A 13,011-nucleotide genomic window follows, 5' to 3' on the forward strand; every position below is an offset into this window, starting at 1 on the left:
TCTTTACAGTTTAAATATTGTTTTTTTCTGAATGAAAAAAGAGCTCAAAGCACTTGCTCTCATTTCTTGTGAGCAGGTTTCAGTTTGACAACCTTAAAAGATCGTTATCATTCAGAAGCTTCAGTAAGGTGTGTCAGTTTTTGGGCTCAAAATACCTCGTGTTGAGCCTGGTACCTGCAGGCGGGCCGGGAGCTGTTGGGGGACTGTGAACCCGTGTTTGTTGCTTTGCCATGGGGTCGTTCCCTTGGTGAAGGCCTTGGGGATGGTGGTGGCAGAGTAACCTGACCCACTGTGAAACAGCTGTAGCCACGCGTTGCCGATCCCTCGAGTCTCAGTGCAGATCAGATGATGGTCCAGTGTGTGTGTGTGTGTGTGTTTGTGTGTGTGTGTGTGTGTGTGTGTGTGTGTGTGTGTGTGTGTGTGTGTGTGTGGGAGCATACACATGATGAATGGATGTGTTTTTGCCAAAGATTCATTCTCTACTTTTGAACATGCAATTATACACAGAATGATTTCAAACCAAACTTCATAGACTTTTTGACCGATTTTAATTCTATAGTACAAGGTTTACAAGTGTGTGTTCTCTCTGAGTGTGTGTGAGCGTATATAAGCGGCAGGCCAAGACAGCTGGCTGAAGGTTAATGTGTCACAGTTCGCCGGGGAGCAGCTGCTATGTCACAGGCACCACTCCTGTCTAAAGATAGCCATGAATACAAACTCTTCCTCTTTTCTTTGCTGCATTAACACAAGAACTCTGGCACCAACATGCAGCTCAATCCCCTCACATGCAGTTGCCCCACTAGACAAATGCTGCTGCTTGCAAGTTTGGCCGCCTCCGTCCACTCCCTGATTCTCTATCTCAGTCAGAATCTTGTAAGTGTCTGGTGGTAGTAAAGACCCCACTGCAGTCACTGAGCCAGCTGGCTGGGAACCTCTTTGATGGATGTATACAGTAATACCTCACACCACATATCTGGGTAGTGTCTGAAACAGGTGAGGGACAAATTCTGTCTTTTTTCCCATCACTCTTGGCAGAATTTGCGAAGCTGTCTGAACACTTGTCTGGTCTTTTTTTGGAAGCAGCAGACACACACACACACACACACACACACACACACACACACACACACACACACACACACACACACACACACACACACACACACACACACCTTCATCCAAACCAATGTTAGTACAGCCAGCATAGCTTCACATATTTGACATATGCTGAGGTGTTCATAATTAAGTTCTCACTGGTTTATTAAAAGACCATGTTGTTAAATCCATGTGTTTGGTTTTTTAATTAGAGGAATTTAGAAACCCCCCAGGCCCACTCTACCTTGGCTTAGTAGGTTTTTCTAATCAGGGATTGAGAAAGTAGTATGTTCATCAGCTAAAAATAAGTTCCTTCCTAATGAAGCTGTAAGAAAAGGACCACAATGGTGTGAGTGTTTCCATTTATTGACATCCATAACAGATTGGTTGACAAAAAAAAACTACAAACATTTTAATAATCAATCATTCATCAAGCTAAAATCCCAAACATTTGCTGGTTTGAGCTTCTCAAATGTGACGATTTTTTCTGTTTCATATTATTATGAAATTAATATCTTTGTGTTTTAGACTGTTGGTCAGACAAAACAAGACATTTGAAGAGATCAGGGCTCTCGGAAACTGTTTTAAATATCTTGTGGACATTTCATTAGTTAGAGTTGATATAGCTGAAACAATTAGTCAATTAGTTGATGGAAGATTTATCACCAACATATTTGATAATCAATTAATCATTTCTGTATTTTTCAACTAAACAAATAAAAAACAATCTTGAGTTCTATGCAGTCCTAACACAGACAGAAAAAATCAGTTACAAATAAGATACCATGTTAACTTTCTACAGGGTTTTTCTCAAGTGCTGTAACACACAACTGTGCCTGGCATGCAGGCTGTCTGAAATTACTACAAAGGCTGCTGAGAGCGGTTTGTGTTTGCAGTTTGATATGAAACTGATAACCCCATCCTGCCGTCTGCCCTTAGTTAGATAGCAACGTGGCCTGTTGTTCCCTTTACAGCCATTAAAGGCTATCGGGGGCTGCTGGTGTGATGATGAGCAGGACAGGGAAAGGCTAATTGTCGCTCTCTCTGATGCTAATGCTCTGCTCACAAACGGACGCCAGGTGACTTGACTCAGGCTTAGATCAGATGAGTCCCCGCCTGGGAGATTATCTCTGTAATGAGCCAAATAGGCTTTTTATCTACAATAAATAAAGACTATCAACATATCAAGATATATCTATTTATGGGGAGAAATGAACACCTAAAATCTTGTAGCTCACAACTTCCAGGATCCAGTCTGAAAATTTGTTTTATTGGTTCCTCATTTTATGCACAAAGGATGATAATCACAAATCACAAAAAAGAAAAATGGATTACATTGGCGTGACATAAGTCTGCTGCCTGGGTCCACAAGGCTTATCTGTCACAATTCATGCGGGCCTTTCATCTCATTCATAAACTGTGTTATCATGTGAAGTGTAAGTGGTGCTTTACATGTATTATTTTCATATGAATGGTGTGTTTGATTTAAAAGTCGTCGTTATTTGTGACATATTTATAAAGGGAAATTATTCAAATTTATGTTTTTGTGATTTTTTTTTTCCTCCAAAATTTCTTAACATAATTCTGGGTTTATTTATATATTTAAGGGTAATCTCAGAAGGTGCCCACATTGTGTAAATATATCAGCCTAAATCTAGAAAATTGATAGCAATGGTAAAAGTGAATTTTCTGTGTAAAAGTGTATTTCACTAACCTGACGCGCCATATGGTTTGTTAACATAGAACCATCTGAGAAGCCGTCATTGGAAACTGTTTGGAAAAGTGCAGGCACTTTAGAAAAATACATGGCAGGTGATTGGATGAACCATCGTTCTATCACGTCCTCCATTGTTGTTTTAAACGAACGGTCGCGGCCGTCACACACGTAAACCACTGATTGGTTCGGTAAGCTGTAGCCTAGTTCAGACACAAACGCATTAGCCTACTACTTGAAACTTGACAAGATACATTTTCGTGTGAGACGTGATTCTCGTGTGATCTTGTGATCGAAAATCCAGCTGCCGTGCAAGGTAAGTATTTCACAACACAGATTATGAATTTATAGGCTGTTCTACAGTAACACCTGTTCTTCCTGGAGTCTACAAACTGTATTATTGTTCAGGTAACTATTAGGGCTGGGAATCACCAGAGGCCCCACGATACAATACTTATGTCATGATACAATACTATCGCGATTTTAAACATGCAGTGCAATTCATACCTTTTTTTTTCCAACTTAAAAATGATGTCCTCAAAGAAAAACTTTGTCAAAATCTGTTTTATCTAAAAAGATAAATTGCTCTGTATGTTCATCTTACTTTATTTTTATTATATTTTTATATCTAGCGGACTGAAAAAGCAATTTATTGATTTTATTATTCTACACACACACACACACACACACACACACACACACACACACCAGCACTGACCTGTCTGTCTGCATCACTTAGCCCTGCGGACCCAGGTGACACACACGTGTGAAAGCAGGGTCAGGATTGAAAAGAGCAAAGAAAAGAGGAACATTTGATGATACTTTTTCATGTACCTAGCCTTAGTTAAGTTCAAACACATCTTACTGTTGAATTATAGCCTCAGCTGCTGCAGCATGCCTGCCTGGTTGTCATGCTCAGCTCAGCACCACGCAGCACACCACCACCTCCTGCGTCTCCTGAAAAAGCTTACTTTTTACTGGGCACAATGCAGCCTTTATATAAGGCCCCCATAATGGAGCCAGTTCCTTCACTCATGTCCTCATTGTCTTGGCCACGATGAGAAAAGGCTGCTCTTTAGAAAAGCGAGGCTGAGCTCACCCGTGAATCATGCCAACAGTTACGCTTGTTCTCTGTCTTCTTCTGTTTGCGAGGCAACCAGGGGAGGAGAGGCAGGCGTTTTTCGCAGTGACGTTAGGTGGTTTACTGAACCTTGTAGGGGTCACAAAGAGGTTGCGACCTTGCTTTTCCTGTTTCTGTGGGTGGCCCAGACAGCAGACACCCTGTGGCAGTAATGGTGGCTGTGGTGTGATTGGTTCATCTAGCACAAGTGGGACAATTGCACAGATCTCTGCAGTGATGGTGGCTTGTGGAGCTCTAGTCTGGCATTACAGGGCTGTCGTGGGGGGGTGGTGGTGGTTCCTCACAGCAGGAACTCTTAGCCTTTTAAGTAGCCCTCTGTCATCATCATCAGCACAGTCTCTGTTTGCTTGTAGCTGCAGAAGGAAAAGGACAGAATCCATATGAAACATGTTTGTCACCACTGCAGCATCCAGAATGCCTGCAGACTGTACTGCCAGGAAAACAGAAGTGAAAATTTTTTAGCATACAGCTGGAGAAGATAGTTTGTCTGTGAAGCGAGAGTTGTGTTATGGTAAGTATTGATGGCTGGTTCAGGGGATGAAAATGCAGACGTAGTCGGGGGGAACTGCAGGAGAGGAAGGGGGGTTAGGGTTTCTATAGGGTGTGAGATGGAGGGAGATGGAAAATCAGCATGCATGCAGTCTCCTGCAGTGTTCTGCATTTTCAATATGGAAAAAGCAGTGGGGTTGCCGTGGTAACAAATCCAGAATCAGCGCAGCCCTTGGACCCCTCCACTTCAGCCCCCCTGGCCACCTCCCAGCAGATCTGGAGCTCAGACCGGCCTACTTAGGGGAGCAGGGATAAGGCTCGGAACAGGGATCATGTCCAAAGCTCCACACTCGATCCCAGAGCAGGAACAGGAACGTGGCCCAGCGGATACAGTTGCACAGTAGACAGACTCCCCCTCCTCCTCTCTACTGTCGTTAACTTTCCATTGAACTCTCAGAAAGTGATTTGTATCCTCAGAGTCTGCTGGATTGTAGGTCATATCCCAGTTATTTATGAGATGTTAATGTGCTCCCTCATATCCCCATCATATACATTCATAAATTAAGAGGGGGTACTGGATATTACCATGGAAACTGAAGAGAGATTTACTGCAAAAACCAACAGTGAATGGCCTGTCAGTGTATCCCAATTTTGGTGCAAGAAAATCTTGATTTGAGCTCATCTCAATGATTGAAAACACATTATAGTGATTTTTTTTGTGTGTGTCCAGAATAATATCAGGGCTACAACTAATGATTGTGTTCATTATTGCGTAATATCTCCCTTATTTTTTCTGATTAATCCTATAAATCTATGAAAAGTCCACAACATAGCCTAAAATATCCATTTCAAGCTCCTAGAGAAAAGAGGAACATTTGTCTCGTTATGTCCAACCAACAGTCCAAAACCCAGAGATATGCAATTTTCAATGATATCAACCAAGAAAAGCAGCAAATCATGATGAATAAGCTGGAACAAGCAAATATGTGCCATTTAGCTTTATGAAATGACTAAAACAATGAATTGATCACCAACATTGTTTTTAATTTTGTGTTGAATCATTGACCAATTGTATAACTGTATATCAAGTGTGTCGCTTGCTGTTGGAAGAAAGACTGTAAACAGTTGCTGCAAACTCATAATTTATAACTCTTAACTCTGATGAAGTTGTCTTCTTCAGGGCAGCCTTCAACTGTGGTGAATACATAGTTTTCCATCAGTTTAATGAACTGAAACTTTTTTCTATGTAGTGCACATATTGCAGGCTGAGTGTATTGCTGCGGCAGGAGAGTGGGTAACGCAGCGAGCTGTTGAGGAGATGACAGACTGCTTGCCCATGCTGGAGCTGATGTGTCATGAGGCGGACTGATGTGAAGCTGTTGTGACAGTCGAGCTGATGTTCTGCCTCATCTCGGTTCCTTGAATAATTAGATTGATTGTTGCTTGACTAAGACCACAAAAGGGCAATATGTATGAATATACAAAAAATATATATAGTGGAGTCCCTTGTACTTATGACACCATAGATTTGCCCTATTTGCCAAAATGAAACTTTGATGTTGTGACAAAGACAGCTGGCCAGAATAAAACCAGGAACGTCACGCTTACATGGTACTCTCATTCTAAACCACTCAACCAACAGCCCTAAATGCATTTTACTGTCATGTTACATGATTTTTGGGTATTCAAGTAGACTTTTCAGCTACTTCACTGCTATCTGAAGCTGCAAATATATGAAGTTTCCTTGTGTAGTTTATGATCTACAGTTTAATATTTCGTCCTTGCACTGTCCTAGTTTGCTTTGGCCTTTAGCCCAGTTCAGACAGACGGCTGCTGCTGTTCGCTGTGTGGAGGGAATGGGGGCAGGCTCACTGCCTCTTAAAACTGTGTACAGACTTTTCGAATCTTACAGTATCTGGGGTGAGAAATAGGCCATGCAGCTGCTGAATCATCTGTATCTTCACAAACAGATGTTTGTGGGCTGTTTAATGTGAAATGAAAATTTTAAATCAAGGCGCCACGTTTGAAAAACAGTTTTGTTCACTGATTGGCTGCCGCTGTTATGTTTTTGGTCTCTGTTATTGTAACTCTTTCTCCGGTCTGACTTTTTTCAAGTTCAGATTTATTTGCCAGTGTGAGCTGATGCTTCTCCCAAACTCCACGGAAATAATCAACAACAATCTGTTAACCATTGAAGTCGTTTATCGAGCACAAATGCCAAACATTCTTTGTTTCCAGCTGCTTTTCTCTGTTTCATATTGTTGTAAATTGAATATTATATTTTTGGTTGTGAGCTGCTGGTTGGACAAAACAAGCTATTTGAAGCCTTTTAGTATTTTATGGCATTTTAGACTAACTTCTAATGGAAGAAATAACTGACAGAAGAATTCATAATGAAAAGTTAGTTTCAACCCTTGTATGTAAACATTGTCTGTCATGCTTTTATCCTGTTGTTCTGTGTACAATGAAACTGACAAAATTAAGTTCAAATCATGGCTTCTTAAAGGACTAGTTCACATATTTCTTCAAGTGTGTCTTCAAATAATATTCACATGCCCATATTTACTATAAAACTGTTTTTTGGTCGTTTTTTTGTGTCCATACTCTCCAAGAAGAAATCCCTCCCTGCTGCAATTCCAATGGAAGAGATGGGGAACAGTCCTCGCTTTGTGCAAAAATACATTTTTAAGCTGATAATATAATAATATGAGGCTTCCACAGTCTTAGCTACAGAAATCAAAGTATTGCTTTTTTATTTCCAGTTAGCTGTAGTTCAAGAAAATGCTGTCTGAAGTAGCACAAAGAGGGAATTCATTCTAAAAAAAACTAACTTTGGAAGATCCCCACTTGATTTGTCACATATTTCCTTCTGCTGAACTTTGAATGCATTTTTACACAGAATGAGGACTGTGGTTTGTCCCCCATCACGTATGGACAAAAAAGAAGTAACCACAACCAAAAACTCTACATATAGCCATGCGAGTATTGTTCTAAGAAAGAACCTATCCTTTAACTGATGATTCAAATCATCAACATTTAGAGGGCCGCCTTATTTTCAGCCATATCCTGTTCTGCCACCATGTTCTCATTATTTGGCTTTGGCTGTGTGAAACAGTTGCATCTCTGAGCAGAATTCAGGTTATGAGTGATATTTGGAAGACAAAAGGCTGTCAGTAGGGAAAAGGCAGCGAGCCCTGAGGGGCTGTACTACTCGTGTGTTTTCATGTCTGGCTTTACTCATCGTTGTCGCAGACAGACACTTGTCCAGATCTGCAGTAGTAGTGGAGTCATGATCTCTACATTGAGGTCACAGGGAGAGGCTGCTCTCTCTCTCTCTCTCTCTCTTTCTCTTTCTCTTTCTCTTTCTCACTCTCTCACACAACACTGTCTCACACACACTGTCTCTAAGCTCTCACATTTAGTTACTCTCATGCACATAGTAAATGCGGCTGGAATGTGTGATGTGGACTCGACGTGGCTCAGGCTTGTCCTGCTCCATTCAGGAGCAAATCCCCCTGGTTTAGGATTTGCTTTTACAGTCCAGTGTGCCAGGGACCGTATTCTAAACTCACCCGTAAGAATCTTTCACCAACTTGTCATGTTTTCCCAGGAGGAGGAATGTAAAGTAATGTGCCACAATGAGCTGAATCATAGTTAACGTCAGAGTTGTCTGGTGATGAAACGTCTTTGATTTCAGTTAGATTCTTGATGTGGGATTGTGAAACATGGCTGCAGGCGGGTGAGGTGTATTCTTTTAAATTAAAGGCAGTAACGGATTTTGTCAATGAAATGTCAAGGCCTGCATCAACACTATTGTTTTACCTACCTGCCCAGGGACTACGGGTGGAAAATAGCAATTGTGCTACAACCTCATGGTGCAATGCATCTCTCCTTGTTATTATACAAGGTTAATGTTTAATTGTGCATTGTCCCTGTTTAAATAAAATTCTGTAACTAAAACAAGCTGTGTCTATTAGAGCTGGGCAATATATTGATATTATATCGATATTGTGATATGAGACTAGATATCGTCTTAGATTTTGGATATCGTAATATGACATAAGTGTTGTCTTTTCCTGGTTTTAAAGGCTGCATTACAGTAAAGTGATGTCATTTTCTGAACTTACCAGACTGTTGTAACTGTTCTGTTATTTGCCTTTAACCACTTAGTCATTATATCCACATTACTGATGATTATTTATCAAAAATCTCATTGTATAAATATTTTGTGAAAGCACCAATAGTCACACTACAATATCGTTACAGTATCGATATCAAGGTATTTGGTCAAAAATATTGTGATATTTGATTTTCTCCATATCGCCCAGTCCTAGTGTCTATTCTTACATGGGTTAGAACCACAACTAACATGTTGTTTTATTTGTCACCCTCAGGCCTCCCCTTCCTGAGAGCTCCATGGAGAAGATGAAGCGGTTCAAGCGGCGTCTGTCTCAGACGTTGCGAGGCAGCCACACCGTTGACGAGTCGCTGTCTGAGCTGGCAGAGCAGATGACCATCGAGGAGAACGGCCTGAAGGACAGCGGTGAGTTTTAGAAGTAGTTTGTAAAGAGTTTCTCAGTGTTCTTTAACATACCGATAATAACACAAGGATCTCCTGGATAATGTAACAGTTGTAGGGTTCTGTATGTTATGGCCATTATTTTGAATTCTTTTTTCCTTTTCTTTCCATCATTGGCAAATGGCTCTAAATACTGCACTACCCATGAGCCACAGCTGATGGGAATCAGTTTACACATTCAGAATGCCGTAAGCCCTTTTCAGACATGGCATCTGTAATATTGCTGGCTTCATTCATCTGTTAGCTGATTAGTTGGAAAATGATATGAAAGAAGAAAAGTGTTCTGAAATGCTACATTAGTTATGGATTTTAAAAGTTTTTCTGCAGTTGAGTGACTAATTGAATAAGGGACACTGTAGTCTAACCTTTATTATTAGCAAACCAAGATTGTCGTCATGACTTTTTTTTTTTTACAGAAAAGAGGCTCAGGTTCATTCAAACACCAGACTGACGTGTAAAATTTCCATCATGTTTACATAATGAAGTGCATCTAACACTAACCAGAATCTGAAAGTGGACTGAGTTAAACTGCTGAATATGTTATCTAGTCTAATCTATGCATAAGCTCGCCATTAGCGATACTCCACTGAATTTTAAGCTTGATGAGCATTAGGAGTCGTGGTTTACTTTTGTCCTTAAACTTTAATGTTCATCCAAGCCTTGGAAATCCTTTAACTGCCAGTCACATAACATTGACTGTTCAGCAAGTTAATGTGACATTTACAGAAATAACTTCACAAATCTATATTGTCTGATATGACTATTTATGTTTCTGTAGACACACACTGTTCCACACTCGCAGAGATTGTCGTTGATTCATCTTGATCCTACTGAAGGTTGTCGCCTCTAAGGTGTCAATAAAAGCAGAGTGGCACAGCAGCTTATCACTGCTTATAGTCACAAAATCCGCAGGGAGCGAGGGAGGGAGCATGACTCGATATGCTACCACATCGTTGCCATGGTGCTCAGGATCTGGAAGCATTCTAGAGTTTCCATGACATTGCCACGGCAACTTGGATGACTTGGTGAAACCAGTCTGGCATCTTATTTTTTTTTTTTTTATCTTTCAGCTCTTCTTTTTCTCTTTAGGCCACCCAGAGGTCCCCCCACCCCCACCCCAAAGCTTCTTTCAGGCCTGTCCTCAGTTTTCCTCTCTTGTCTTTTGTCCAAATGAGAAGTTTTTTCCCCTTCTTCAATCAATCAGATCGGCCAAGTCCCCCCCCCCCCCCCCTCTCCCCCCTAACCACCTCCCTCTGAGAACTAACTGGGCTTTGTAAAGAGCTTTTTGTATAGTGATTAACACCAGGTTTGGTCAGAGGGTTCTGGGCTTGGTGAGTGGGGACACAGAATCATGTTGTGTTTGTGTGCGTACGTGCGTGTGTGCGTGTGTGTGTGTGTGTGTGTGTGTGTGTGTGTGTGTGGATTTTAGCAGCCTGTGTAACACAGTATGGTAGAGAGGAGACAGACTGGAGTAGCCAGATGAGATATGATCTGAACTCTGTGATTGGGGAAAGCGTTCTGGTCCTGATCTGATTATGATTATGCAACACTTATAACTCAGGCCAGGGAGGCAGGGATAAGGAAGAGGTAGCATAAGGGCCTATGGATATTACATGGGGGCTGTGTATTTTTTTGTTTTCATAGAAAATCTAGGAAATTACTCATTGGTGTAGAAGGGAATGTTAGTGTGTGCAAAAAAAAACACAACAAAAATAACATTAATGACATGGCTTGTAATATAGGACACAACAAATGTTCCAAAGTTTGGTTACGTAATGAAATTGTTTAGCTTAACAAGACCTGCACGCCCACAGTACTCCAAATCAGCCTCAAAAGGCAGTCTGAACCATGTGAGCTTAATTTTGTCAATAACATTTAAATCGCAAAAATTTACTGAGAATTGCTTGACCCTGGAAACTAAAAGCCAGACAAATCAGAAAGCGATGGGGGGTGGTTTAGATGGGGACATCTGCAACTACATGACTTATTTCCTGCCTCGGATTTATTCAAGTTTAAGACAGATATGATTAAACATTCGCTCTGTTTTTCCAGCTTGAAAATCAGTGCCAATGGTTGATGACAGCCAAGTCCGGGGTGCATTTATCTAATCGGGTGTGGGAAGGGTTACTGTGATGTCGCAGTGAAGGAGAGCACATTCAGTCATCTGTTATACAGCCCAAAACAAATACCCATTGATGCCAGCAAGACCACAGTGACTGAAATAAAATATTAGTGTTGGCTTTTTAATTCTAACTCTTAATAAAAAAATCTTATTTTTATGACCTCACAATACATAAATGGTACCTGTATGGGGTTTATTTTTTAGGATCGCAAGGCTGCCAACAAAAACTGCATCAGAAAATGTCCATCATTTCAAAATATAGGCCTAACAAAAAGCTACAATGTGAAATGTGAAAGAAAAACAGTGACTCAACAGTGAAAACACAGTCACGTTGAAGCTGTGATTTTACATGCAAATGTAACACTCTTTGTAATATTTTGCAATCATAGTAATTTGGGGTTGCAGGTTTTGTTGGATGGTTTGCGATCACACATTTGTTTGCATTTTTATTAACGGACAAAATTTACCCCATACACCTGTTGAATTCTTTTTTGTCGGATTCACTGATTTGTTCTAGGGGTAGCCGATAAGGTTTGAATAAAATAGTAAATACCAGTATATATCTTGTCTGTTTTTCGCTAATCTAGCAGATAAAATACCCTCATAACTAAAACAAATCTGAAGAAAGAAAAGTCCTGCTTGTTGATTCCCAACACTAACCACTTTAACCCTCCACCCAAACATGCAAACAGAGGCAGTCATATAAAAGGCCATCCCAAACCAGACTGATGAGTAAGGATGCACTGTAAAACCTTATTTTGATCATGCACATAAAAAGTCATAAACACCTAAAAACACCTAAAAATATCTTTCCCTGTCGGTTTTCAGAGACAAACCAGTGTATGCGCCCCATAACCATCTTCCTTTTCTGTTACTCTATAACCGTTGCCTTATGTCTCGTCCTAATCTTCCTTGTTGCACATGTCCTACAGTATCCTTTTGTCTCTGCCTGCCTGCTAAACAGTTAGTGTTTCATCTATACAATAAATCTTTCACCTCTGTCAGCTCCATTCTTGCTTTTGGACAAATGCTCCTCTGTCAGGCAGTTTTCGACCCAGGCAAAATACACTGCTGAGACTACAAGACACTTTGTTTACATACTTGAGTCTCTCACTTCTCTACTTTTGATATTGACTATTTACAGTATAAGGGTCACACTGGATTAGAGAACAGACCACATTGTAACTGCCCCAGCTCTGTTTACTATTAGGTAACCTTTGTTTCAATGGCAGGCTGCAGGAATGTGATATTTTGGAAAAATCAAAGCACATAAAGATTAGACTGCACCAAATCCCATCGGTTTTCATAAAGTTTTTTTTGTATAGCCAGGACAAGTACTGTTACATAGAAGCTGCATTGTCAGTCCTTTACTTTTATCTCTGTTTCTCTCTTTGTTTTTCTTTTTTATGGATGTTGGCACAGTTCTTTGTTCTCAAACACCCTGTTTTCTTCTGTTTTTGACTCTGAAATTTTTTGATTCTCTGTTTTTAAACCAGTGAAAAAGAAAATTCCGTGTTCTTGTTCACGTCCAATTAAAGAAACATGCTATGGGCCCTATTTTAACGATGTAAGCGCACGGCGTGAAGCACATAGCCCAGGTGCGTTTAGGGCGTGTCCAAATCCGTGCGCTGGGTGCATGGTTCAAAAGGGTTGTACTTAGTGACTTCATTAATTCATAGGTGTTTTTTGGGTGTAACATGCGTCTGCAAAACAGCAGGCGGCGCTAATCTGTATTGTCGCCCAAAAAATGAAAACCGGCAGCTGATTGGACGAACGCGTCACGTGGGTCTGGCTTCTCCCCCGAATTTCAAAACCGACCATAATGGCGGCTCGTTCGGAATACGATCTCGTATTTTACGAAAATAGTTCAC

At 40.7% G+C, this 13,011-nt stretch overlaps 1 protein-coding gene across 3 annotated transcripts in view; it reads left to right on the plus strand.

Moving 5' to 3' along the window:
* The window catches only part of LOC116038283 (cyclin-dependent kinase 17-like), a 32,333-nt gene that overhangs the window by 3,178 nt on the left and 16,144 nt on the right, over window positions 1-13,011 (plus strand). For all 3 annotated transcript variants that reach the window (XM_036003019.1, XM_031282530.2, XM_036003020.1), the window contains exon 2: window positions 8,834-8,982. In XM_036003019.1, coding sequence (XP_035858912.1) covers window positions 8,856-8,982 — 127 coding nt within the window. In that variant the 5' untranslated portion in view covers window positions 8,834-8,855. The remainder of the gene's footprint in view (window positions 1-8,833; window positions 8,983-13,011) is intronic.

Source organism: Sander lucioperca, chromosome 7 (assembly GCF_008315115.2).
Source record: "Sander lucioperca isolate FBNREF2018 chromosome 7, SLUC_FBN_1.2, whole genome shotgun sequence".
Classification (NCBI taxonomy): domain Eukaryota; kingdom Metazoa; phylum Chordata; class Actinopteri; order Perciformes; family Percidae; genus Sander; species Sander lucioperca.